General features: G+C 45.0%; 1 protein-coding gene across 4 annotated transcripts in view; it reads right to left on the bottom strand.

Moving 5' to 3' along the window:
• Positions 1–8,887: 8,887 nt before the first annotated feature.
• The window catches only part of LOC117763033 (spondin-1-like), a 65,616-nt gene continuing 47,880 nt past the window's right edge, over positions 8,888–26,623 (bottom strand). For 2 of the 4 annotated variants that reach the window (XM_034587870.1, XM_034587869.1), the window contains exons 7-16: positions 22,698–22,762; positions 20,764–20,965; positions 18,197–18,337; positions 17,920–17,995; positions 15,867–16,049; positions 12,057–12,227; positions 11,468–11,635; positions 11,210–11,368; positions 10,779–11,069; positions 8,888–10,415 (exon numbers count right to left, since the gene is read on the bottom strand). In XM_034587870.1, the coding sequence (XP_034443761.1) occupies positions 10,252–10,415; positions 10,779–11,069; positions 11,210–11,368; positions 11,468–11,635; positions 12,057–12,227; positions 15,867–16,049; positions 17,920–17,995; positions 18,197–18,337; positions 20,764–20,965; positions 22,698–22,762 (1,620 nt within the window). In that variant the 3' untranslated portion in view covers positions 8,888–10,251. The remainder of the gene's footprint in view (positions 10,416–10,778; positions 11,070–11,209; positions 11,369–11,467; positions 11,636–12,056; positions 12,228–15,866; positions 16,050–17,919; positions 17,996–18,196; positions 18,338–20,763; positions 20,966–22,697; positions 22,763–26,623) is intronic. The other 2 variants (XR_004614110.1, XM_034587872.1) reach the window with 2 other exon arrangements.

Raw genomic sequence — 26,623 nt, forward strand, 5'->3', positions numbered from 1 at the left:
ACCCTCTCGTGCACTGATTATAAAGTACACGACCTAAACCTTAGTTTCACTGCAGAGGGCGACTTTCTCACAGAACTCTTCCCGTAAAGATGTAAACTGAAGAATGTGTAAAGCAGCTGACGGGATCATACAGTGTTTGAGTTACTGCATGTTAAATACTTTGTTTACAGGGTGCGGTCAGAAAGAAGGAAACACAAGCTTGTTGTCGTCAGTGTTTGAGGTTCTGGTAAATCTGGAAATCGTCGGATCTCCTCCGAGGAAACGTAGATGCTAACTTTCAGCACGACTGCTAATGATTCTCAGTGATATCCTCGACATTCTGATTTGTTTCATTCATCCATGTTGTAATAAGAGTAAAGGCCCCAAGAAACTAGGAATGTGTGTCACGCCCCCTGTGGCCGAGTTGTAATTAGCAGCTCAGCATGGAAACTCATGACGCTGCGTTTTGTTGTCGAGGATTTAACGATGGTCCCGGTGCAATGTTCGCCCACTGTCCGAATTTCTTAAGAGTTAAAAATTCAGAATGGATTCTGATTGGACGCAGAATAAGTGAACGACCCGGATGAGTCGTCAAACAATTGAAACCATTTTACAGCAAAAGAGATTAAATGTAATATAACAAATATATGAAAAATAACATTTAACATTAACGTCTTAAAAAGCGATGTTTATACAGCTGCATTAACTGATTTGACCACGAGGGGGCAGCAGATCAGGATTCAAACAAAACAGTTGTTGGTTATTATAGTGAATTTAAAAAGGCCCAAAACAGGTGGTAAAAACATCCAGAAGTTCCCTGACGTCTTAGAAGCAGCTTCATAGACGTCAGTGAAGCCGCCGTATCTCGATCATCGCTCTTATCGACCCGGTGGTTAATCACTTGAGCCTTTTTGATGGGGTCAAAGGGCTCCCATTAAAAAAACCAATACTGAAATCAATCACTCGGAATCATGTCGTCAAATTAGAAGCAGTCTCTGTTTCCAGAAAACAAGGGACTGGATTATTTCTATTCTACAAACTCTGCTGTCATGGGGCCGAATGTTTTCCTTCGTACTTGTGACCTCACTCTGCAGATGTTTGTTTTTTGAAAGTCGGATTAAACCCAGTATTGTTTTAATGTCTTCGTATTGGACACGTCACAGTTAATGACAGTTTCTCTTGTGTTCGTAGGTACAGTGCATGCATCATTTTTCTGTGAGTCATTTTTAAATCTCTTTAGTTGTGAGATACTAACCATAGTGTAAACACCAGATGTATAATGAAACTAAGGCAGACTGTGCTAACTGTCCATCAGATGTTATTAATAAATATTTCTATTTATATATGGAATGGACTGATTCATGGGGGGGGTGAGAGATACAGAGAGAAAGTGTTTCAGGAATAGAATCAGCACATGAACACCCACGACCACCTCGCACCTGCGTCGTCAGTTCTCCCAACACACACACACACACACACACACACACACACACACACACACACACACACACACACACACAGTCTCGTCTTTGCCCAGTCAGGAGCTGGTTCTCACTCTCTAAACAAGTTTAAATCTGTCATAACGTTTCATAAACTTCTTATAAAAGTTGTGCTGAAGAGGCTTTTTGCAGTTTGACCCGTGTGAACCCTCGCTCTGTGTTATTTCTCCCCTCTGGAGAAGAAGCATTCAACCAGGTTTCCTTGTTGTCTTGCGGTTGAAAGTATAACGATGCAGCGAGGTCAGGAACACGACTCTGCAGGGGGTGGGGGGGGGGGGGGGGGGGGGGGGTGGTCTGAGTGATGTTTGGGATAATATTCTGTCCTCGCTGCAAACACAGTGGGATGATATTTCAGTTTCAGAGTGTGTGAAGGCAGCAGGGGAACATGGGAAGTGTTTCAGATAAAACCAACCAGACTGTAACTGTGCTAAACATCACTCATTCAGACTGACGGCTCCAAACCACAGATCATTAGGAATCTGGGCCACATTTAAACATGACGGGGCATCAGTGAAGATAAAGTGAATCTTGGATCAAATTCAACAGGCGCCAGAAGAGACGCAGCAGCATCGAGGCGGCGTCGGGACCAATTCGTCCGACTAATTCCTCCCTGTTGAGCTCAGGAGCAATTTGCAGACAGCTGCTGCGGAGCTCCGAGAGGTGTGTGTTGCTCTGGTTCCTGTGTGTTGCTCTGGTTCCTGTGTGTTGCTCTGGTTCCTGTGTGTTGCTCTGGTTCCTGTGTGTTGCTCTGGCTCCTGTGTGTTGCTCTGGCTCCTGTGTGTTGCTCTGGCTCCTGTGTGTTGCTCTGGTTCCTGTGTGTTGCTCTGGTTCCTGTGTGTTGCTCTGGTTCCTGTGTGTTGCTCTGGTTCCTGTGTGCTGCTCTGGTTCCTGTGATGGCCGCCGTGAGGCCTCAGAGCGAGAGGAGCCTCATGAAAACACATAAATCACAAACATCTCAGGACACATCGAGCCGATCTTCTGTCAGCGGAGATTTGGTTCCTCAATAAGCGGTAACTTGTCTGTGTGGATTACGCAAAAACTATGGGATGGATTACTATGAAGCTTGGTATTCACAGTATTCGTAAAAAGTTATTATTACCTTCGCCAAGGAGATTATGTTTTCACTCCTGTCCATGTGTTGGCTTTCTGCTGCAAAGAAACTTAATGCTCTAAATATGATGGTTTTTATTTTAGATGGATTTGAACATAACCAAGGATCCACCTGCAGGTCGTCTTTGATCAGAGGGTTAGAGAGAGAGAGCGAGAGAGAGAGAGAGAGAGAGAGAGAGAGAGAGAGAGAGAGAGGAGTCAGAGAGAGAGGAGGCAGAGAGAGAGAGAGAGGAGGCAGAGAGAGAGAGAGAGAGAGAGAGAGAGAGAGAGGAGGAGGCAGAGAGAGAGAGAGAGAGAGAGAGAGAGAGAGAGAGAGAGAGAGAGAGACAGAGAGAGAGGAGGAGGCAGAGAGAGAGAGAGAGAGAGAGAGAGAGAGAGAGAGAGAGAGAGAGAGAGAGAGAGAGAGAGGAGGCAGAGAGAGAGGAGGCAGAGAGAGAGGAGGAAGAGAGAGGAGTCAGAGAGAGAGGAGGTAGAGAGAGAGGAGGTAGAGAGAGAGGAGGTAGAGAGAGAGGAGGAAGAGAGAGAGAGAGGAGGTAGAGAGAGAGGAGGCAGAGAGAGAGAGAGGAGGTAGAGAGAGAGGAGGCAGAGAGAGAGGAGGTAGAGAGAGAGGAGTCAGAGAGAGGAGTCAGAGAGAGGAGGTAGAGAGAGAGAGAGGAGGTAGAGAGAGAGGAGGCAGAGAGAGAGGAGGTAGAGAGAGAGGAGGCAGAGAGAGGAGTCAGAGAGAGGAGTCAGATTTCGCTCTATTGAAACAACTCTTCTCCGCTGCAGACGATGATAACATTTGAACGTTCATCTTTTTCACTTGCCCCACAGTTCGCCCTGTGACCATGGCAACCACAGAAAACAGAGGAGCACAGGGAGGAAATTGCGCTGGTCTCTGGAATAAAAACACCTCCACACCGACAACGATTTAAAAACAGACGCATCAGTTTCAAAATGTGACTTTTCACTAAACACTATGACATCACTGAGCTAAACTTTACCTTGAAACATGATCTGATTCCTCAAGATTTCAACTGTCCACTCGTCATGATGATGAGTTTGTCAGATTCCCTGTGTTTCCTGAAACCAGACGAGTGTTTCGGAGTTTGGCTGCGGACACGTATTTGGATCCTTCATCGTAAACGCTGTCAGTTACCGTTAAGTCTCGTTAATTCTGCTTATGCAGACGTGTAGGTGTTCGGCTGCAGCTTCATTTGAATACACTCCCACGTGCTGCTGCCCTGAGCCGTTTATCTCCACGTTCCCGTTTTAAAACAGATCACGACGGAGAAAAGGCTCCAGCAGGGAGACGCCTTCAATTCAATCAGGCCGAGATACAAGGTGGAGCCGAATACCTGGAGGAGGAGGAAACGTTTCGAGTCTCTGGACGCACAAGAGAAACATATGGAAATAATAACTGGTTTTCAACAGCTTGGATCTTTCAGTGGATTCTATTCTTTGTCCCCTAGACGACAGCTGGGCTTGTTAGTGTGCTCATGGTCAACTTGGCTCCTTCAATAAGAGTTAAAACGAACGTCAAGGACCGAATCTGATGATAACTGGTCATTGTGTGATAGTGATGTGAGAGGATGAACAGAGGAATGAAAGAATGAATAAACGAATGAATGAATGAATATCGCATGTTCCAATACAGAGCTCATTATCAGGGGAGATGCTGCTCCACTTTCACCATCTCATCTAATGGAGACACGACTCGCTGTGTTTTCTGTGTGTGTGCATGCATGAGTGGGTACGTGCATGTTTCTGTGTGTGTGTGTGCATGCATGTGTGTGTGAAAGAGAGAGAGAGAGAGGAGGTGGGGGAGGTTGTGCCGAGCTCATCACACCAGTAAGAATCAATTTGGTTGAGAAGAAAACGAGGTTACTTAGTCTGTAATCACACCAGCACCTATGGGACGGACGCACACGCACGCACACACACACGCACACACACACACACACACACACACACACACACACGCACACGCACACGCACATGCACACACACGCACACACACACACACACACACACACACACACACACACACACACACACACACACACACACACACACACACACACACACACAACCTTCCGGGATGCTAATGGTAGCACTGCTCACCTCTTCCTGTCTCTGAGCTGCGAGTTACTGACGTGTTTGTGATCCTGAGCTGTTAAAATGCATAAACATGAATTGAACGCACCAAATTAACATGATAATTCATGGTTACTCAACATAAACTGAATAATGTAACATGATCGTTCAACATGTGAATCTTGTTTAAAGCTGCAGAATTGTTATATTCACATTAGATCCAACATTATAAATAATGATGCACAATGCACTCTCCACTTCCTCATGTTGTAAAACAATTAATCCAAAATTTCTTTGACGTGAGTCTGCAGGTCTCAAGTCAGTCTCAGCTGTCAATCATGACGATTCAGCCTGTTTTTATTCATTATATAACTAAAAGGCCCAAACGTCCTTAAATTCCCTAAAGATCCATGAATTATTCACTTGGAAAATGGTAAAAATGTAAAAAATTGTTAATGGGTTCTTCTCTGACCACATCCTTCACACCAGGTTTCATGAGAATCCCATCAAGTTGTTTCTGTGTGATCCTCCAGAGGAAAACATGACTCATCAACTTTGAGGTAATAACTAGTTTCTGCTGATTTCCATGTTACAGAAGCTGCAGATGACAGCATCGAACATGCAGCCGCTGTGCACCTGCGCACGTGCTTTTACTGTTGTTGCATGATCACAGATTCTTTTCAGCTCCGATCACCTGGAAGCTCAGTCACTGGAAAACTGGGCCCACGTGCGCAGCCGTCGTTTCAACACTTACTATTTAAAGCAAATCCTTCAAATCACTTCACACTTCAGCAGAAAACGCTGCTTTTAGACCAAAGTCCCCCTTCGCCTCACAATTACATCATGTATAAGTACAACCTGACAGGTTCTCATTATGTTTCCACTGGACCTTTGATTAAAACTGACCCTGTAGAACTCAGACGGAGCTTTGGATGAATATTGTTTCAGACGGAACTGACACCGACAGGAAATCATCATCATTGTGACGGGAAGTTTCCAGATACAATAAAATGTCTCTTTAATCTTATCAGGAGATTAGTTTCCCTTCCAGTCCAGAAACAGCCAGAGCCACAATCCCCTGCAGCCTGAGTGACGATCATGTGTTCAGTGTCGTCATGGACGTTCAGATTTTAGTTTCGCTTGAATAAAAACTTTAAAGCAACACTATGTGCAGCTTTTACTGAGCAACAGCGCCCCCTGCAGCCACACCAGGTGATTTCACTTGTGGTCCTGAGCCGTTGAGTGGTTTTCATGTTATAAAAGCTTCTGTTCAGACTCGAGGTCGATTTGCATCATCAACATCATTAAAATATCTCTGGATGTTCTGCATCGTGCCGCAGCCTCTGGACAAATGGAGGAGACGTACAAACATTAAAATAAAATGATGTTTACAAGAAGCTTCTTCATAGTGTGGATTTCTAACGTGACCCCAACATGAGCTGTTCCCTTCTACATCCTCATCTCTCAGGGAGGAAACTGATCAGTGTCCCGATGAAATCATTTGTATTCTTTGGAAAACGTCCTCGTGCAGCTGAGTAAGCAACAGTGTGTTAACTCCACGGCCAAAGGAATGTGATGGAAACAGAGGAATAACAGTGAAGAGAGAGAGAGAGAGAGAGAGAGGAGGAAGAGAGAGGAGGCAGAGAGAGAGAGAGAGAGAGAGAGGAGGAAGAGAGAAAGAAGGGAACATGACGTGTTATGTAACACTCATCTCTTTATCAGCTTTATAAAAGAGGAGCAGAGGAAAACGTCTATATACGATACAACAGGAACACAAGATATAGAATAACAGATATTTTTCAGAATCTGTCAATAAGGCCAAATAATTCAGGCTTTAATAAAAAGCTTTGTTTAGTTTTATGTTTCTCCTCCTTCTCCTACACCAGCTTGTACAACACGTCTCTGTGAGGAACAGAGAACAAGTGGATTTCACTGCAGCTGGTTTCTGTGAATGTTTGACACGTTTATCTGACATTAGATTGTTGCTGCTGTAAAATTATGCTCATCACAAACCGAGAATCCTTTTAGAGCCAATAAACATCTGTGTCTGGTGCTGGTGTGTGTGTGTGTGTGTGTGTGTGTGTGTGTGTGTGTGTGTGTGTGTGTGTGTGTGTGTGTGTGTGTGTGTGTGTGTGTGTCGCCCCACTGGAACCTAAACAGAGCTGCAGAAGAACATTTGGTCTCAGATGTAAAACTAATGGGCCTCAGGAGAGTTTATCACTCAGCCTCAGGTCTGATGTGTTTGAGTTTCAGAGTGGAAGATTTATTTATTTGAGGATTTCTATCATTTATAAATGTGAATTATTCATTAATCAAAACATGCAAAAGATTTTAGTCCAGAAGTCAGTTTGTTTTATTTGTGATGAAATAGAAAGAGTTGTATAATAAATTACAATATTGGCAGATTTACATGATTGAACCAAAACAATGTGACCTTATTAATAATATTTTACTCTTAGTATACAAAGCTTCAAATATTCAACAACCATAAGTAGTTATTCTTGCATTTTACCAAAAGTTACACTCACTGTGTGTGTGTAGGTTGTACTGTGACAGGAAGTAAAACAAGAGACACACAAAGAACTTCAGAGTAAAACAGGAACTAACACGTTTCCACCATCAGGGAAAGTTCAACTCTGGTGAACTTGGACCCAGGATCTTCACTTTGTATTCGTGTATGTGTGACCTCACTATGAACTGTGGGTAATTCCCTTTGGCAAAGTCTGTGAGTCCCTGAAGACACGTCGTCCATCTTTATTTACAATTAGTGTGAAACGTGACTGGTACTGTGCAGCTCCCCCAGTGGCCTTCACCATATAAATGCAGTTTATTTCCCATAGCTTGTGCAACATTTTTTTATTTTTACACATTTTCCAATACTCTCGCTGAGCAACACGAGTCTTTGGGGGGTGACAGAATCGAACGTGTGAACACTGCTGCGTTTCCCTCAGGCAAACTCCTTCAGCCTCCGAGGCTTTAAAAGAAAAGTAATGTCGTCGTTATCGTTGGAACCCGTCACGGTGTGAAGCTGAGAGCAGGTTTAACTGTTGCTCTCAGTGTTCGAGCTGAAACCCACGAAGCAGCTGCAGCAAAACTTCATTCAATATTGATCAGGAGCAGATAAAAAAGCTACTGGACGTCTTCATCGGCTTTTTATTATTCATGAGCCGTGATGTGGAGGCGTGGAGTTCACCTGGAGGCTCAGAGAATTACACTGTTCCATTATATATACATACAGGCAGGTGAGGGTGAACGCCAGTGTACGTGCACGTGTATAAACTGTAAATAAAGATGGACGACGCGTCTTTACTTCTTCCAACTGTCCAGAAATGAAGCCAAAATATTCCCAATCAACCGCCGCCATCTTGTCTATTCAGAGCCGGAGTCAGAGCGATTTCAAAGACACTTCAGCATGTGGAACAGGAAAGACTGCGTCAAACCGTCGACCTTCTGGTTAGATGACGACCGCTCTCACCCCTGAGCCACAGCCGCCCCCCCCCCCCAAAACGACAATTTACTTGATATGCACTAAATGTGACTTTTTAATTTGGCCCATGTCCCATCCACTAACATGGAGGAGGTGGGACTTACAACCTAAACTAAACCTAAACAAGACACTTTTGTCATTGACTGAAAGTAGAACGTCAGACCTCTGGATTGTTAAAATGACAGTAAATCAAAACTAAAGCAATAATTTACATCCAAGGTAGAAGTTGATGCAGTAAAAAGCTGAAATCAAATACGACCCCATGCTATTTAAAGTATTTAATATTTTAGTACTGAAAATACAAGATACAAGTTTGGCTGCTGTTTATTTTCCCAGGCTCGCCCTCTATCCTCTATCTCCATCTAGTGGAGGCAAACTGTAAGTACTCAACCAGGCATGAGCAAACAGGAATTAATGCAAATTCATCATTGTGATATTTATTTTAAATATATAGTATTTAGCCGTAAAAATAAACTGCATAAAACTGTGTGACAATGATCTCTGAGTCATAATCAGAGACAAAGCACTTTCCTCTTTTCACCACATGGAGAAGACGGTTCAGGGTTCGATTCCTGAACCAACAGGACTCACAGATCATTATCGCCCACGAGCATCAAGCTTCTGAACAAACTGTGGAATGAAGATATTGAACCTGTGTCTGAGGAAACTGCAGATTCAAACACGTGGAAACAGGCGAGAGTCAAACACATGAAACCAAAACCAGCTCATCCGGATCTTCACATTTACATCGTTTTTATTGTAAAGGTGGTTTCTTACAAAATAGTCACATGATACAGAAGCAAAGAAACAAAAGAAAGAGGAGAAGTGAGAAAATGAAAGAAAACATCTACAGAGAATTCTCCTGATGAAACTACGACAGAAACAAACTACGATATAATCTGATGAGTTTTCATGATAAAAACAGATTCAACAGATCGTGATGACGAACGCGAGTAAAAAAAAAAAAACAACAATCCATGAACGTAATGTGTGTTTTGAACCAAGGCCCCGGTAACAGTCGTCTGTATTAATCTGTCCCACAGATACATTATGGTCTGTTGGTGTTAGATACAGTCACGTCTCTGTTTTACAACATCTACAGCCGATTAACCAAAAATAATCTGTTTTTTTATTCCACACATGCTAACGTAAGATCTTCTGACGGACGCAGAGCTATCGCAGGTTTAATGCTACATCAGCTGAAGCCACGGAGAAACAGCAGGACAGGATATAAAGACTAAGTTCAACAGTATAAAACATCTCCATTTAAATGTGTCCGTTTATTAGGGAAAGAGTTTTTCGTAAATTACGTACAAGTGTCATTTATAAGTGTTGGTTAGATAGTAGATATACAGTACATCCATAAGACTGAGGAGACACCAGCGTCTAGGTCCTGCAGGAAAAAATACAAGAATCCAACGTTCAGTTCGGTTTGGTTTCATTTGTCTTTTGTTTTTTCTGGAACCTCTCGTCGTACATGAGTTTCAAAACTTAATATGAAAACCAATAAGCTGATCCAGTTGCTAAGGAGCTAAAAGAGACATATTCTGCTCATATTCAGGTGGATTTTAATTAGAGTTAAAAGGTTTACATGCTCTAATCTTTGGGCCTTTTTTTAACTTTGCAGAACTTTTGGATTCACAAAAAAGCGTTACAACACACTTCAGGAAAGAAAAACTGTAAAAGCCTCATGTGTCTCCTTTAATAAAGAAACTATCAGTACATTTGTTTTGAGTTTGACGAGAATTCCCAGGAAAAACCCGGATTGAGCCTCGTTTCTGTCCCTGTGGGTCAAAATGAAAAGTCTGCGTCAAACTGAAAATCACTGAAGTGGATTCTGGTTCAGATGGTTTTAGTTTTTTCTGCAGGACTCAGACTCGAGTCTCTCATTCTCCCGTCGTGGTCTAAAGTAAAAAGCCCTGTTCACTAACTGTCTACAATGGCTTCACTAAACAGCATCATCCTCTTCTCTGTCGTCACCTCCTCCCTCACACTCCTTCTCCTCTTCTCTCCCCCTCACCCCCCTGCAAACATAACACCCCCCCATCATCATCATCATATCTGGAGTATTTAACTCCTCTGTTAGCTCAGTAGTGCCCCCTAGCAGGGATGAACGTTACAGGCACGGATCTCCTTCCGGTCCTTACAGCTGGACACCAGAGCGCCCTTTGTTCTTTTCTTCGCCATCATGAGATGCTCCTGGATCCCCCCGCCGCACGGTTTGGAACAGTCCGACCAGCTGGTCCACGGCTGCATCCTGCAACCTGTGGGAAGGGAGGAAACACGAAGGGAAGGGAGTTGATGCTGTTTGAGCGAAGACAGATCTGAAAGCTTCGTTCTTTTCTGAGAACCAAGAACGACTCATTGTTCCTCTGTCTTTTTGGCTGAGGATCGACCTTCACGTCGTCCTGGACTGAACCTAATTAAAGCTTTGATTTGCAAATATTACTCAGATTTATAGTTAAGTTTTAACATCTCATCGACTGCAGAGATTAAAGTGCAGCTCAGGCCACAACTTTCTGTCCAACTTATAGTTGAAAAAACTTGGGACTGGCTGATTCTCACTGGTCTCGTAAAAAAGATTTAAGAGCCGTTGATAAAAGGATAAAAAGGTTTTGAAGACTAACCTGGCTGTTCCTCCAGTGCTGCTTCTCTACCCTGTTTCCCCCGTCTCCTCCTCTTTCCTCCTCCCCCTCCTCCTCCTCCTCCACCACCTCCTCCTCCTCCTCCTCTCTCCTCCTTCGTTTTTGTCCGGCACTTCCTGATCTTGCATTTCTTCCTCTGGATGCTCTCGGGACAGGCGCTGCCTCCGAACTGTGGCTCCAGTTTGACCATGCGGGTTCGGATGGTGTGACCTTTACCGCAGGACTTGTTGCACTCGGACCACTCGGACCAGTCTGAGACCATGCAGTCCTGGGCTGGGGGGGGGGGGGGGGGAGGGAGGGAGGGAGGGAGGGAGGGAGGGAGGGAGGAAGTGTCACAGCATCAACAGTAAAAAACTGAATTTCACTTCAACAGAGCGACAGGAAGTGACGAGAGTTGCTCGTCGGTCACTTACGACACTCGGGCAACATGCACTTCTCCGTCTGCTCCAGCTCCTCCGTGCACTCTGCGGGATCAGACTTCAGCATCCTCTGACGGGTTCGCACGCCAAGGCCACACGTCACACTGCAGCCGCTCCAGTCCGACCAGGGGGACATCATGCACGGGATGGTGTCTGCACGCGCACACACACACACACACACACACACACAAGTTTATACATCTGTGAAACATGTAACTAAATGCATGAAGTTATAAAGTGTTGCTGACTCACGGCACTCTGGCATCATGCACTTCTCCACCTCAGCCACCTCGGTTTTACACATGGATCCGTCAATCGGAGGCATCTTCACCATGCGCTCACGTCTTCTCATGCCGATCCCACAGGTGATGCTGCAGGGGTCCCACTCCCCCCACTCGGTCACCACGCAGCTGCTGGGAGCTGTGGGACAGTCGGTTAGTGTGAATTTCAACTTCCAACGTCAAGGAAAATACTGGAGTCTGATAAAATAATGATGTGATAACATTTTGAATCCAAAAGGTCAAAGGCCAACTTCATGAAAACACTTTTCTAGTCATTAATCAATGTCAAAATATTATAAAAACAGTATATTTTTATATTTAAACACTTGGTGACTTGCAGTTATAAATATTCTAAGATATAAGATCTAAACAAAACTAACTGTAACTGGTACATTACACAGTTTGGATAAAAATGTCACAGCCAATTAAAATGACAGAGACAAATCAAGGTTATTCAGAAAACTGCAGATTCTTTGTAGTTTGTCTCTGTTTTCTTTTGTATTAAATAAAAACACAAATCCATGCATGGACCGAGCAGCGCAGCATCAACCGGGACTCACAGCATTCATCGTTGACCACACACTTGTCCGTCTCCTCGGTGTGGAGCTGGCAGAGCGAGCCGTCCTCGGGGTACTGTTTGACGTATCGCTCTCTGGACCTCATCCCCATCCCACAGGACACGCTGCAGGACGACCAGCTGATCCACTCCGACATCATGCACGTGGACGGTTCTGTCCACCAGGAGAGGACAGAGGCAGAACATGTCCCACTTAGCAACAGATATCAGGAGAGGAACGTCTCGAGATTTCATATTTTAAATTAAAATGTCCCTCTAATCAACAGCTTTGAAACAACAGCACATCAAACCAGAGACTTTAAGATCTTCAGTTTTTCAGCCTCAGAGTCGACGTCAGCAGCCGAGATGATTGACAGGAGTCTCTGAACTCGCCTCAGACCCTCTCCCTTCACACTGAACTCTCTCCAGCACCTTCCTCTGCTCAGTCATCTCAAAGTGGAAGGTGCCATGTTACTGCCTCAGCTGTCTCTTAATAAGTCAAGCAGCCGCAGGGACGGTCCTCTTCACAGCGTGAGCCCGAGGGAGCTAGAGTCAATATGTGTGACCCGGCTGTGTATCAGCTGCACAGCGAGCTGCAGCTTCTCCTAACAAGGTCCACTCGGGAGTCTTTTATCACTTTTAACCAGCACAGGGCTTCGAGATCTCTCTGTTCACTTAGTGTGAGTCTAACGCTGTTTCACTGTCGTCTCCTTCCAACACGTCTGCAGAGAGGAAATCCATAACAACAAGGTTTAAGTTTTAAAACTAAAATGTCCAATCAATGAACCACACCAGCATTTTACTCCCTTGTCAGTTTTAATCCTAAGGGCTGCTTCACACGAGGGGATTTTCAACTCTTCACTGGACACCACAGACACATTTAACCCATTTTTAAACTCATAATCTTCAGAACACACACACTCACAGACACACACCTGAAGGTTGAGGGAAACTATTTCACAGTGAGGATTGAAATCTCACAGAAACTCGCGAGATTCTTCTTCTTCTATATCTTCAGTTTTAGGCTAAATACTTATAGGTGCATTACCGCCACCTTCTGAACTGGAGTGTACACTGGGTGCCGCACCTTCACCTGCAACATGCACCCATTGGACGACACGAGCTGTCAATCACACGGTATCCACGCCTCAATGTAAACGGTGCTTTATCGTCTTAACATCAGTTGTATTGAAGAAGACGAGAAGAAACTAGAGATTGAGACATAAACTCCTGAGGAAAAGATGTTTACTGACGTTATGAAGTGAGAAGTATTTTCTCACAGACACTGACTCCTGGTCTCAGGGACTTTCTCTCTCTGTGTGGACGTGGAGGCGTGAACGCAGGAGCAGTGATCTGTGTGAAGAACCGAAACGCAGCAGAGAGGATGTAACTGAAGAGGAGCGAGGCCTCGGAGCGGAAAGTCCATTAAAAGTGAGAAAAAGATGCTTTCAGAGAACAGACCTTGTTTTCTTCTGGAGACGTTGCCATGGATTTATCTTTGACTCACAACACTTGACTCTCCTGACACTCCCCCCCCACCCCCCCCACCACCCCACCGCCCACCAGGAGCAGCGTTGCTCACCGGCTGTGGCCTAATAAAGCCGAACTAAGTGAATCATTAATAAAAGACACAGGTATCTGGAGCCGGGACGAGGCCCCCAGAGAGCCAAAGTGTTTTCCCAGGAATATTAATCATCTCTCGGCCTCAGCCCCTCGTCCGGCCGCAGCGTGAACGCCACAATTATCAATCTCTCCCGCCGCACGCTAACGGAGCGCTAAATGAAAACAAAGGAGAGGTGCTCAGGAACAAAAAGCTATCTGTGTAGCTGTCGGATAATCGATAAGAGGAGCAGGAGTGAGTGGTGTGTGTGTGTGTGTGTGTGTGTGTGTGTGTGTGTGTGTGTGTGTGTGTGTGTGTGTGTGTGTGTGTGTGAAGATCCATTGTGCGGCTCGAGCTTCACTCGTCTGACTGGTCGACATCCTGAGAGCGAGGGAAGAGGAGTAAGGAGGAAGAAGACAGACGTTGACTCTGCTGCCGCTCAGCATTTGTTCCAAACTGACAACTTCACTGTAAATTGGACGAAAGCAAACTCCTGGGGTTGTGTGTGTGTGTGTGTGTGTGTGTGTGTGTGTGTGTGTGTGTGTGTGTGTGTGTGTGTGTGCGTGTGTGTGTGTGTGTGTGTGTGTGTGTGTGTGTGTGTGCGTGTGTGTGTGTGTGTGTCTGTGTGTGTTGTGGGATCGGGCAGGAGCTTGTTGCTCGCAGTAAAAGAGCATGAAATTGACAACTTTGATGGAAACCAGAAAGAAAAGTTTTCTCCTTTGACGAGAAACAGGAAAAAAGTTGTTGCCAATTAGCTTTAAAAAAAACAACAACATCTGTCCTCAGCTCTGACGTTTGGATTCACTGTGAACATCATTAAATTGTTTAAAGACGTTTGTGTCGTTACTTTATCTCCGTGTCCTGATTAGGATTCTGACACAATCCTCCTGTTGTTCCCATCAACACAACTATGTAAACACGCTGCGTTGATTTCTTTTTAGTCAAAGACAAACATGGTCAAATCCCGTTTTAATGCAGGAGTCCGCTCGGCGTTAGCAGCTAATCCACTTAATCTTTTCTGTTTCGCTGAAGCAGCCGGAGGATCCAATCAGTGTTGACTCTGTGAAATGAGGGATTTACTGTGTTCTGTGACAGATTGTGTGGATGTAACCGTATCCGCCTCAGATACATGTCGGGGATCTGTGTCTCTCGCAGCCTCACTCAGCTCCTGACGACACGCAGCGCGGAGAAGACACTTGTTTGCTTATTATCTGCTTCTCTGCACACGACAGAGCCAACTAAGTGGCTGCTTTGGGGCCCGGCAGCCACCAGGGGGCCACGAGAGTCAAACAAATCACTCCCTCTTTAGCGATTTGTCCTCAATGTAAAAGCACAATGCTTGTTTTGTAGCTTTAGATTGAGGATGAAATACAGAGCTTTTATTTTGAAAATTACTTAACAGACTCTAAAATTGTCGACATAAATTATTCCAACTCATGCATGAACCACACACGTGAACAGTTATAGAGCAACTTCTGTTCCAATTTATGATAAATATTAAGTATAAAATCTTAGTCGCAGATTAACCAGGTAGGATGAACACAACGTTTTCTATGCACACAAAGCTGAGGCAGGGCCCCTCAAACTTATCCTGCTCCTGCCCCCAGATGTACGGGTCCGGCCCTGGAGCACAATAATCCTTCACAACAACAACAACAACAACCTCAATTGTCGTCTGACGGCAGCACAATTAAATTTCTGAATAAACTGAAACCACCGGGCTGTGAAATGCAAATGAAGCAAAGACGGATTCCATCAGATTAAGTCAAAAGGAAACACCCACAGTCACCGAGTCTGAGATAACACCTCGACTTTAATTATTTCGCGGGTTCACTGATCGCCTCTGTTGACAGGAAACAAACGCACCCGAATACGGAAACTAAGAAAAGTTTAGAACATAACAATTGAACCTTGTGTTTTTTATGCTTACAGTTAAAATCACTTTAAGGAAAAAGGTCTGTCACATTAGAGCAGAGCTGCTGTAAAGCAACATTTAGGGTTACTGGTGTTACACAGTGAAAATAAAGATGGACGACACATCGTCACTTTCTCCTATTGTCCAGAAATGAAGCCTGCAGTATAGGTCATAAACCTCCTCCATGTTTTCGGATGGGACAGAGACCAAACTAAAACATCATAGTCCGCATTATATATATATTTTTTAAAGATCTATGGTAAAAAGTCTATAACGTCTGTGTGTGTGTGTGTGTTTACCCTCCAAACTGCAGCCCGGGCCCATGCAGGGCTGGAAATCCTGAGTGTGTGGACACGGCACACTGAGGTCCAGCTGAGCCTTCAGCATCCTCTGCCTCATCCTGCGGCCTTTTTCACACGTGGCGCTGCTGCACGCCGACCACGGAGACCAGCCCGAGTAGATGCACGTCTCCGGTGTGTCGTCTGACAGAGAAACACAGAGGGACGGTGAGTAGGTGACGGAGGAAGTCATTTTTATTATTGTCATAATTCAGTGACGTGGAAAACCGGATCATTGTCGGCAGTTAAATCTGCTTTTCCACAACTTGATTTTCTATTTCATTCCACTGAGCTCATTTCAGATCAGATAAGGGGTTGAAGGATGAGCGACTGGGCTAACACTGATTCTTTAACATCACATCCGAAGGTGATTACCGCAGGTAGCCGACCATGAGGGGCCACGGGGGGTGGGGGGGGGGGGCATCTGAGTGGGAGAGGAAGGAGCGCAGGGTGTGATGTGTGAATGTCTTGTCCAATTATCAGTGGTAGCAGCAGTACAAGAAGTAGCAGGGGTACTGGCTTCAATTAATAATGCTCTCTCTCAGGGGGTTCGGACGCAGAAGAAAAGAGGGGAGAGGAGAGAAGGACTATACCATCAGGCCTCAGGGAGGAACCTGAGCGGCTCCACTGCTCTGGGATAAAGTGTCATGACAGTCGAGGAGAACGAGGGAAGAGAGAAGAGGCCGAGGGGGAAGGTAGAAGGGGAGTTGGGCTGTAAGTGAAAGCAGCGAGGCTCCGGGCGATGCACCGCAGGGACCGGCTTGAATGGATTCTCTGTAGTGTCATCTCACGCAGAGAGGAGGGAGAGAGGGAGGACGAGGGAGGACGAGAGGGAGCGGTGGTGGAGGAGGAGGGAAGGAAGGAAAAGGTTCATGACTGACTGAGGAAGACATTTATTAGGCGGCAGGAGATCCTTGTTAAGGATTCTGCAGCGTGGGCAGAATCCTGCCACCGACCCCGGTTCGCTTAACGACGCACAAAGTCCCCATGAACACAAACGCTGCTGTGAACCGGTCGACTGATCCCTGTCAGACCACAGAGAGAAAGAGTTTGTGCAACTTGTGACATCAAATATGTTTTTATCGGATCAGAAGAAAAAGAAAGTAGGAAAAGCTCGACGGCGCAGAAGGAGAAAGGTTTAAACACGAGGACAACGGGAGTCATGAATGGAAAATGTGTAGAAAACTGGGTCCAGACTTTTTTCAGTTGTCTTTCAAATATGAAGGACACAGCAGGAGATTGGTCGCATTCACAACAACAGGAAGATCCCGGTGAGGGGTAGAACAGCAGGCGGCAGCACATGATGTATATAATGGTTTGGAAAGCTGGCATCAGTCTTTATTGTCAAAAGTTTCATCTTCGTCCTCTACGTGTTCGTCTCCTCTTGCTCATCCGGAGATATTTGTAATCTTCCAGTTTCACGTCCGCCACTCGCTCGCTTTCCTGCTGCGTTCGCTCTGACAGATTCTGGACATTTCACCAGAGCGATGGCAGTTTGAAGTAGAGCCAATGAAATGACAGGAGAAATTACATCCACACATATACAGACAGAGAATCCTCACACTGTAATCCTCCTGTAAAATGTACATCAGTGCAGTTCTCCTGAAATGTCAGTGTCCAGACCGACAGGATCTCAGAATATTAAGTGTGTTTGCTAACGACAGGACTTGCTCCGGGCGCAGTTGCGTTGCTCTGCAGCCGCGGGGCGCCCTCCACCTCACAGCTGGGTGACGACGAGGCCTTTCCAGATGTGTGTTCTGACTGTCTGACCTCCCACCCGAGGCTCCAGTTAAACCAGCTGTGTCTCTAATGAGCTCACTGGGTGTCCTTGAGCATCGCGGAACCCTGAACCCTTCACTGTCTGTGTGTGTGACATACAAGACTCCACATGGCTGAAGTGAACGTTGAACAAATATCAGGTAACGACAGGGACTAATATTGAGGTAAAAGATGATCTGTTGGATTCCTCCATGATGTACTGTGAACAGAACAGGAGGATGTGCAGGTACTTTACCTTCCTCCTTCTCCTCCTGTCCAATATCAGCCACTATGTCATCGATGGTGTCCGGGACCACGTTACACTGTTCCCCCTGTGCACACAGAGACAACTCATGTAAACAGATATGCATCTAATGGCTTCTTCTTATAACATGAACCAAACTTTAAGGGTCCGGCAATTAACTTTCAACCAAATCTCCCTTAAAGTAGAATAGGTTTGTTAATTTGTTCGTGAGAAGACTTCATTTTCATCACATATTTTCCGTATCTCACGTAATCATACGGCACGTTACCTTCCTAGCGATGCGTTCCACCACCAGCTTGGCTACAGGGGTGATCGCCCCCCCCTCGGGGTCATAGAACGGGCTCTGAGGATGGTCCAAGCTGGTCAGTGGTCGGATCTTGTGCTGGGGGATCGTGGGCTTGTTTGGCGACTGGAAGAAGGAGAAACAGGGAAATAAATGAACACAGCAACGCTTCTCTTTTAGCATCTTTCGGCTTGTTGTTTTGAATTTGTGGCCCTGAACCTAACAACTAGATGGTCGTGGTGGTGGAGACCAAAACAAAGCTAAAAAAGGAAAGTATTTATCGGAGAAATAAAGGGAGTGGACACCAAACTCCATGTGATTCCTCACGTTGCCCCATGTCTGCTCGGTGTGCAGGGAAGCTGCTGTTTACTGAACTATCTGCACCAGTGGTGTGTCGCCGCTTTGCCCCCAGGCAGCCAAATTTAATTAATTCAGCTTTTTAGTATCTTATTTTTAAAAGAGCTGATGCCACTAGAAAAACTCTAAACCCCTGGTAACCTTTCTGGAAATAACTAATATTTCTGAGCGGAATGGGACATCAGGTGGACATGAATCCAACCCCCAGCGGACGGCACCCCCGACGCACCGAACATCAAATCAAATTTCTCTTTCATCAGTACAAGGGCCTTTCAGTTTTCACAGTCGTCTCCCCAGGTGGAGGCCTCCGAGTTCTCAATGTGAATCTAAAGGTGAAATTCATCTGACAGCTCTTTAACAATCAGGGGAAAATGTACGTGAGCACGTGATGATGCTACAGGTGAAGATCAGGTCACGGTTTGAAGGGGAAACGATTCCCACGTTAGCATCGTGTGCGAATCGTCGCACTCTGTGGTAAATTAGTTGGATGTCCTGGAGGAAAACATCTGTTCTGGCGACCGGAGACGCCCGAGGGAAGAGAGTCGGCGTCGTCCGCGGGGGAACGGCGAGAATAATCAAAGTAAACCAGCCGGAATTTAGGGCACGGGAATTATTTCGTGTGTCACAGAATACAAATCCAATAGAAGCGTATAGTGCATGAACGTGTGTGGAAAAAAAGCTTCTAAAATGAGAACAACATCATTTCTCTGGGGGGGAGGGAACAGCAGGGCAGCGGCTATTCAAGCAGAATGAATAAAAAGTAATAATAGAACAATGGCTGCATTGGTTTTCTCCACCTCTCCGACCGAATGGAGAGGTTCTGTCAGGGGCCCGGACGAGGAGCCCGCCGCTCCCGTCAGCCATCTGGTCCGGGGCCTCGTCCCTGTTTGATGTCAGCATGTTTTATTTATATCCTTTTAAACACCTCTTTAATAAGAGATATGTGGCTTTGTTTCCAGGTGAGTGCGATAGAAGTGTTTGCACATAGCTTTCAAAAAAAAAAAAACAACAACCCTAGAGAGAACTGATGAAACATGACAAATATGAATCATTCTCTTTCTTCTCTCAGCAAAAAAATTGTATGTTTTCAAAATCAAGAAGTTTTAAACCAACTTCTTGATTTGATACATGCGTCGGTGCTGAATTAGACAAAAGGACGACGGCTACAAAGGGAGAATGGATGTGAAGTCAGCTCTGTAAAAACCTCCACTATTCTCTTTGTACTGCTGCAAGTTGATGGAGAGTTTTCTCCTCTGACTAGCAGGATGAAAAGATCTGGTGTGAGACCAAACAAGAAGACATCTTTCTCTTGTTGGAGATAATTAGAAGTTACAACACTGTCTGCGAGAAACAAAAGAAAAGAAATGAGGCTTTGGGGTTTTTCACACAATGAAAAAGATGAGCAGGAGTCTGGAGGAGTCAGGAGGAGGGGTAATGGCATTTCTCTGTCTGTAGGTGGCAGTAATTTAATGTCTGCTGTGCAATAGAGTGAACGATGCCTAAAAAACTAGATGTTGTATTTTAAGAAGGACACTTTCCAGAAAGAAGAGTGAACGTATATCACAGGCTTCAAGGTTTTTAAAACGGTGGGTCTCAAATGAGGTTCGCAGAGTTTCTGGATTAATTATTATCATTAATTATTCTGTGATGACAAGGTGAAAGTGTTTGTTTCTTTCCAAGACATTTTGACCTGGGTTCAAAAGTAGAAATGTAGTAAAGAGGCGATGTGTGAAATCATTCAGGGGGGCCACACATGAGGGGGCCCGTGGAATTCTTCTCTGATGCTCTGCTTTTGTGTCGGAGAGTTTCTTCTGATGGATATTTACCACCGTCTCCCCTCAGCCGGGTATAAGCTCCTTGCTTATTCATGAGCTTGTAAACTATAAATAAATTGCTGTAGTCTCCAAACAGGGGGTGAATATGGATGAGCACCTTTCATACTAAGGATGAAGGAAAACTACAAACAGGTGGAAGTCTGCTGTGATGTTTGGTATCCAATCGATTACCAGTATACTTCAGTTGTATTGGATTTGTCTGCAGCGCTGTTTACCCCTGAGACTCCACAAGTGTTTTGTGGACTCAAACACTTCACCTCCATCATAGTGACGAGTAGATAATGAGTGATTAACATCTGATAACGTTTCTACCACTGCCAGAAAACATTCAAACCCATCAGGACAATTAGGACAGACTACCTCGTACGTGACTCCACCGTCAGTGCCGGCGTCCCAGGGGATGAAGTCCGTCTCCAGCCTCTGCACCCAGCCACACTCCTTGGTGCAGAGGTCCTCCCCCGACAGCCCCACGTTCCAGTCCGGACTCGGCCCCAGCATGGTGAGGAAGGACATCAGGTGACGGGAGCGGTCCACGGAAAACTCTGCCGACGGAGCTGCTCGCCTGGTGAGTGGGTGAATAATGAAATATTGAGAGGAACAACAAAGAGCACAGATTAGATGTAAGATGTGTTTTTAACATCCTCATCCCAGTAGAATTGTTTTCAGATTCACTAACATTCTCTTGGCGTTTTCTTTTTTCGATAATTACTTTTAAAAATGGCCAGTTGTGATGTCATGACCTCTGACCCCTGACTCCCTCTGCTAATTGCTGAATAATTAAAGCTCCGAAATCTCCAATTAGAGGCAGAAAATAGCTCATAATGAGGAATTCTCTTTGCATGTCTGAAACCTGCTCAGTGTAATCACCGGATAAATTGGAGGGGGGGGGGGGGGGGGGGGGGGGGGGGTTTGCGGGAAAACCGTCTTTGGCATCTTAATTACGACGTCCAAACCGAGACGTCCACACAGAAACAACTCTTCTACAACAACTTTGACAACTTTGCTGGCAAAAATTGAACAGAATGAGCTCATTTCTCACACTCGCATTGTGTGTATGTGTGTGTGTGTGTGTGTGTGTGTGTGTGTGGCAAACATGTACGTGTGAATGTTCTCATTAGTAAAAATAATAGTGGCACAATATATTGCAAATGACAGACAACGCTAGGAGGGGCAATTAAGCAGATGTTTGGTGAAAGATACAGTGCATTAGTGTGTTTGTGTGTGTGTGTGTGTGTGTGTGTGTGTGTGTGTGTGTGTGTGTGTGTGTGTGTGTGTGTGTGTGTGTGTGTGTGTGTGTGTGTGTGTGTTCCCACTCTGTGCTGAGGGCTAGAATTGTGCTAAGTTTCTAATTGCTCTTGAACCAGCTCCAAAGTGTGCACAAGATGCCAGAGAGTGAGTGTTCAGACTCGTCGGTGAGGCTTTTAAGAGGCTTTTGAAAAGACAGCTTCACGAAACAACACATAATACTTAAATCAATATTCATACAACAGTTTTAAAATGATAATTTGAACTTTCATCATTGGGTCACAAATTAAAAACCCTTTTTAAAACTTAGTGCTAGTTAATGGTGAGCTGATGCTGTGCAGAGGGAAGATGAGAACATAGTGATTCTTTATCAAAGGATCGTTTACAGAGAAATTGAATACGCTTCGTTTAATATTGAATTACCTTGTATGTCCTGAATGATGACAACGAGGTGTTTTATAACATACAGATCATTTAACACGAGTTTTGAATGTCTTTGTTTACTTCAGAGCAAACTGATGACATAACAACCTTGGCTTGAACGAGCAGACACAAAGATGACAAAGTGTTTTGTGAGACTCAGAAGTATTAAGTTTTTATGAAGTGAGAAAAATCACTTTCAGCTCGGTCTGAACAGCGAAACACTTTATAAACTGTTTCTTAAACACAATACTGTTGAAAACATCTCAGGTGTGGACCGCGCTCTCTTGGAAACAGTTAAATGTGCAGCATGAGACATGGTTAAAAGTGGTAATAACAACATACTGATAATAAATATTAAATTATTAGTAGTATTATGAGTATTTTGCTATATTATGCACTGAAACTGTTATTTAGTATTAAATCATTGTAGTTGTGTTAGGTTTTATTTATTATGTGATTTTGTTGTGTAATTTTGCAAAGATTTACAGTTTATTAACAGTTATGTTAAATTTCAATTTGCCTGAGGAATAAAAAAGCTGTTCTTATTATCGACTATTGACTATTTCTGCCGTATCTCTCTCAGGAGTGTTTTCCCTTTCGTGGAAGTGACATTGAGTGATACTCACAGGTTGAGCGGCTGCCACGCCGGCCACTGAGCCTTAGTCTTAATGACAGTCAGTACTTCATCTCCCTGCAGAGGAACGAGAGAGAGAGAGGGAGGGAGAGAGAGAGAAAGAGAAGTAACGTCGGTAAATTGGTGACAACAAAGGGACAAAAAAAAAAAAGAAGAAACATTGGCAAAGAAAAGAGCCGAAGTGACAAATTGACATGACGGAGGGCGAGTCGTTCCGTCCAAGGACAGCGAAGTGTGTTTCACTTTTCAAAGGCTTTGGGAACCTGGACAAAGTGTCTCCTATCAGGACCAAATGGCTCCGTGCTGTTTTATAACAGCCGTCTGTCACTCTGCTGGGCGGTGGGCTCTCTGTGGGCTCCTCTCCGAAGCCCCTCTGAGGCCTGGGGGCCACTTTATGGACTGAACAGCACATTCTAATGCATCATGTGTGATTCTTCAGCCACACACGGGGACACAGAGGATTTAGTTCGGTGCAGCGGTTGATTGGGACTCAAGTGGAAAGTCCGTGTGTCTTTTCTGTTTTAATAAGAGTCTTTTCTCTCCTCCTTTATGTCTCCTTTCTCTATTAAACACACACACACACACATACACATACACACACACGCACACACACACACACATGCACACACACGTACACACAAATAATAGCATCAGTTTGGGATATGCCAAAAAGAAAATCCTTTTTTTTCTGGCTGACTGAAGGTTCCAGAGTCGCCTTGAAAGCCTCCTCGCTTCCCTGGGGCGCTGTGGAGAAAACAAGTGTGGTGTGTGTGTGTGTGTGTGTCTGTGTGTGTGTGTGTACGTGCTAGCAGGTGTTTGCATGTGTGTATGTGTGTGTGTGTGTGTTTCAGTGCGTGTGGATGAAAAGAAGTTGACAAGTCGTTGTCCATCTTCTCAGCCGGGGGCTCTGCGGCCTCTCAGACCTCACACCATCCTCTCACACACAGACACACACAGTAACACACACAGACACACACACAGACACACACCGACAGACATGTATCTGAATATAAACAGCCAGAGGGACACACACACACACACACACACTGGTAGAGTAATATAGTGAGTAAGAAAGAGAAGGACGACTGAGAAATGGATGAATATCCCGACAGGCGGCGGCCAGAGAGATAACAGCGTCAGACACTTATGGATTGAGAATGCTATCACTTAGCATTTTAGCATCGTACAGATCTCTCGTCTCCCGTCTATCTGCCATTTTTCTTTCATTCTTGCATTGTGGGCGACAACGAGTCCAATGTATAGAAAATATAGAAATTGACAAACATTCAGACGCCACTGAAGAATAGCAAAATAACTAATAGTGAGTAATAAGTGATTTCAGACACGGCCATGGCTTTTATTTTGTTAATAAATTCATTCATCCCCTGTGTGTGTGTGGAAGGTTTTGGATTTGTCACAGCTCACGATAACTAAACTGTTATGAACCACAAGTCATTCAAAGATCTGACAAAGAGCGACGGAGTGAAATACAAAGAAACACGATTTGCATGATCACAGCTTGTTCTGCCTCCGTTTCGATTTTCAACGCCCAGATTTTTCTTGGTGTTTCATCACATTTGCGAACAACAAGTGTAATCGTCTTCACGGGTTCTAATTCACTGATCAACGCTCTCGCATGCACGCAGATCAGTCGGCGGCTGAACTGATCCGGGATCAGATAAACGCTGCAGAAGTGCATTGAATTGGATGGTTGTTTTTTTTTCTCCTTGTTTTAATGAGACAGAGACCAACTTGTGTTCCGGTGTCACTTCAGCTGCTGTCGATGATGAAGGTGTAAAGAAAATCAGCGACAGGATGTTTTCAGGTTGTTGTTAAACTCTGCGATGTGTAAACATTGTGTCGGAGAAACTTTCCTCCTCGGGCACTTGGAGAGGAATCACTGCGAGTGTGTTGCAGATGCTTCTGGTTGCATTTGAACTTGAATGTATTATTTATTTGACCGCCTGGTGGAGCTGGGGCCCAGTGTGTTGAGGATTCAGTCTTTGGCAGCAGCCGCAGGTTCGATTCCAGCTTGCAGCCCTTTGCTGTGTGTCTATCCCCCCCATCTCCCTTTTCCCTTTTGCACTTCATCTGTCAAAAGATATAAACAAAAAAAACATCTGGTTCATGTTGCTTCTATTTCTCCTCACGAGCCGGAACATCTCCACCTACAGTCTGATGGGAGGGTGAGGGACAGCACCACGTTTCTCACAGCACAGCGAAAATCAGGACAAAATATAATGTACTTTTGATAAGAATATCCAAATTACGCTTTAATTTACTTTCATTTAGTAATAGCGTTGCTCTACACTCTCACAGACTCGACCCACTACTCGTGTTTCCCCCCGAGCTTGAAAGCTCAAGCGTCTGTAATCACACACTTCCAGCTTTCTGGATAAATATTTTGAAAGGATAAACACTCTTTCCCTCCATTCACCATCGGCCATTACCAGTAACTGTAAATGCTTTGCATCAATTTAGGCTGAAAGAAAAAAAACAACCATCCTATTCTGGTGAAACAGCCGCGCAGGTTTTATAGCTGCCCTCAGCCGCTATCAGGTGATTCAGGATGCTCGGTGGAGGCCGGCAGGAGATGCAGATCTTCCTGTAATGGTCTTGTTTGTTGATAGTAATTATTGTAATGGCCCCAGAATCACTGTGGTTTACCCGTGTTTAAAGGCACATTCCATTTTCATGAATCTTTTTCACAGGAGAAACGACAGAGCAGCGGGAGAGGGAGAGGGAGAGGGAGGTGGAGAGGCTGGTCAGGTGAGAACAACAACTGGGGGAGGAAGGAGAGAGGGAGCAAAGTGAGAGAAGGAGGAGGGGAGGGGAGGGTGAGACAAGAGAGGATGGACAGAAGGAAAAACAAGGAAGGAGAGAGAGAGAGAGAGAGAGAGAGAGAGAGAGAGAAGAATGTATTCAATGGAAGGAGAGAGTGATTATGTCACTTCCTTCCCTCCCTCGCCCTCTTGCTCCATCCTTCCCTTCCTTCTTTTCCTTTCCATATAACGCCCGCTCCACACTCGAGGACAATCAGCCACGTTCAGCCGTCGTCTGGACGCTGGATCGTCTGGACGAGTCAAACTTGGGGAGACTCGTGTCGCGCGGCAGGAACAGTGATTGGGCGCGTGAACAGAAACACCTTCAACAGCCAATGAGAGTGAGCGTTTACTTTGGTTTAGAACTAAAACTGCCTCCGGCGTAATTTAGACGTTCGGTTCCCTTAACAGGAGGACAGACGAGAAGGAGGACAGACGAGAAGGAGGACAGACTTTTGTGACAGTGTGAGTCTCAGAAACGTTTGTATTTACAGTTTTGCTCATCACTAAAACAAACCTCGTCCATATTGACCAAACGTGATTGATGCTTGTAAATATATATTTGTTAGACCTGCTTCAAAATGCTATTTCCCAAGTCGAGAATAAACTTTCCCGCTTCCACTTTTAAGATGCTGAGTATTTGTCTTCGCACAGATGAACCAGCCGATTCAGGAGAACTTGTGTGAAGAGGACGGAGACAGACCTTCCCCCCCCATGGTCTCACTTCTACCCACTTACCCCTCGCTCACTTTTGGATGAAGTTCTGCCTGGGGGGGGGGGGGTGGGGGGCTGCGTATTGTCTTCTCACACTCGCTCTAATAAAGGAAAATGAGCCTGGGGACTTTGGGAAAAGGTGTCTAATAATAAATCAACACCGCACTAATGCAATTACAATTGCATAGGGGCTGCAGAGCAGATGGATGACTGGGCCAATACGTTGTAGCTCAGTCGGATAAAATTCACAGCTCAGGTCAAACTGCGGGAACACACATGCACGCACAGACACACACACGCACACACACACACACACTGACACATGTAACAATTCACTCAGTAACACACCACACAGACAAACACTAAATGACACGTGATGAAA

The sequence above is a fragment of the Hippoglossus hippoglossus genome, chromosome 6, assembly GCF_009819705.1.
Source record: "Hippoglossus hippoglossus isolate fHipHip1 chromosome 6, fHipHip1.pri, whole genome shotgun sequence".
Lineage (NCBI taxonomy): Eukaryota > Metazoa > Chordata > Actinopteri > Pleuronectiformes > Pleuronectidae > Hippoglossus > Hippoglossus hippoglossus.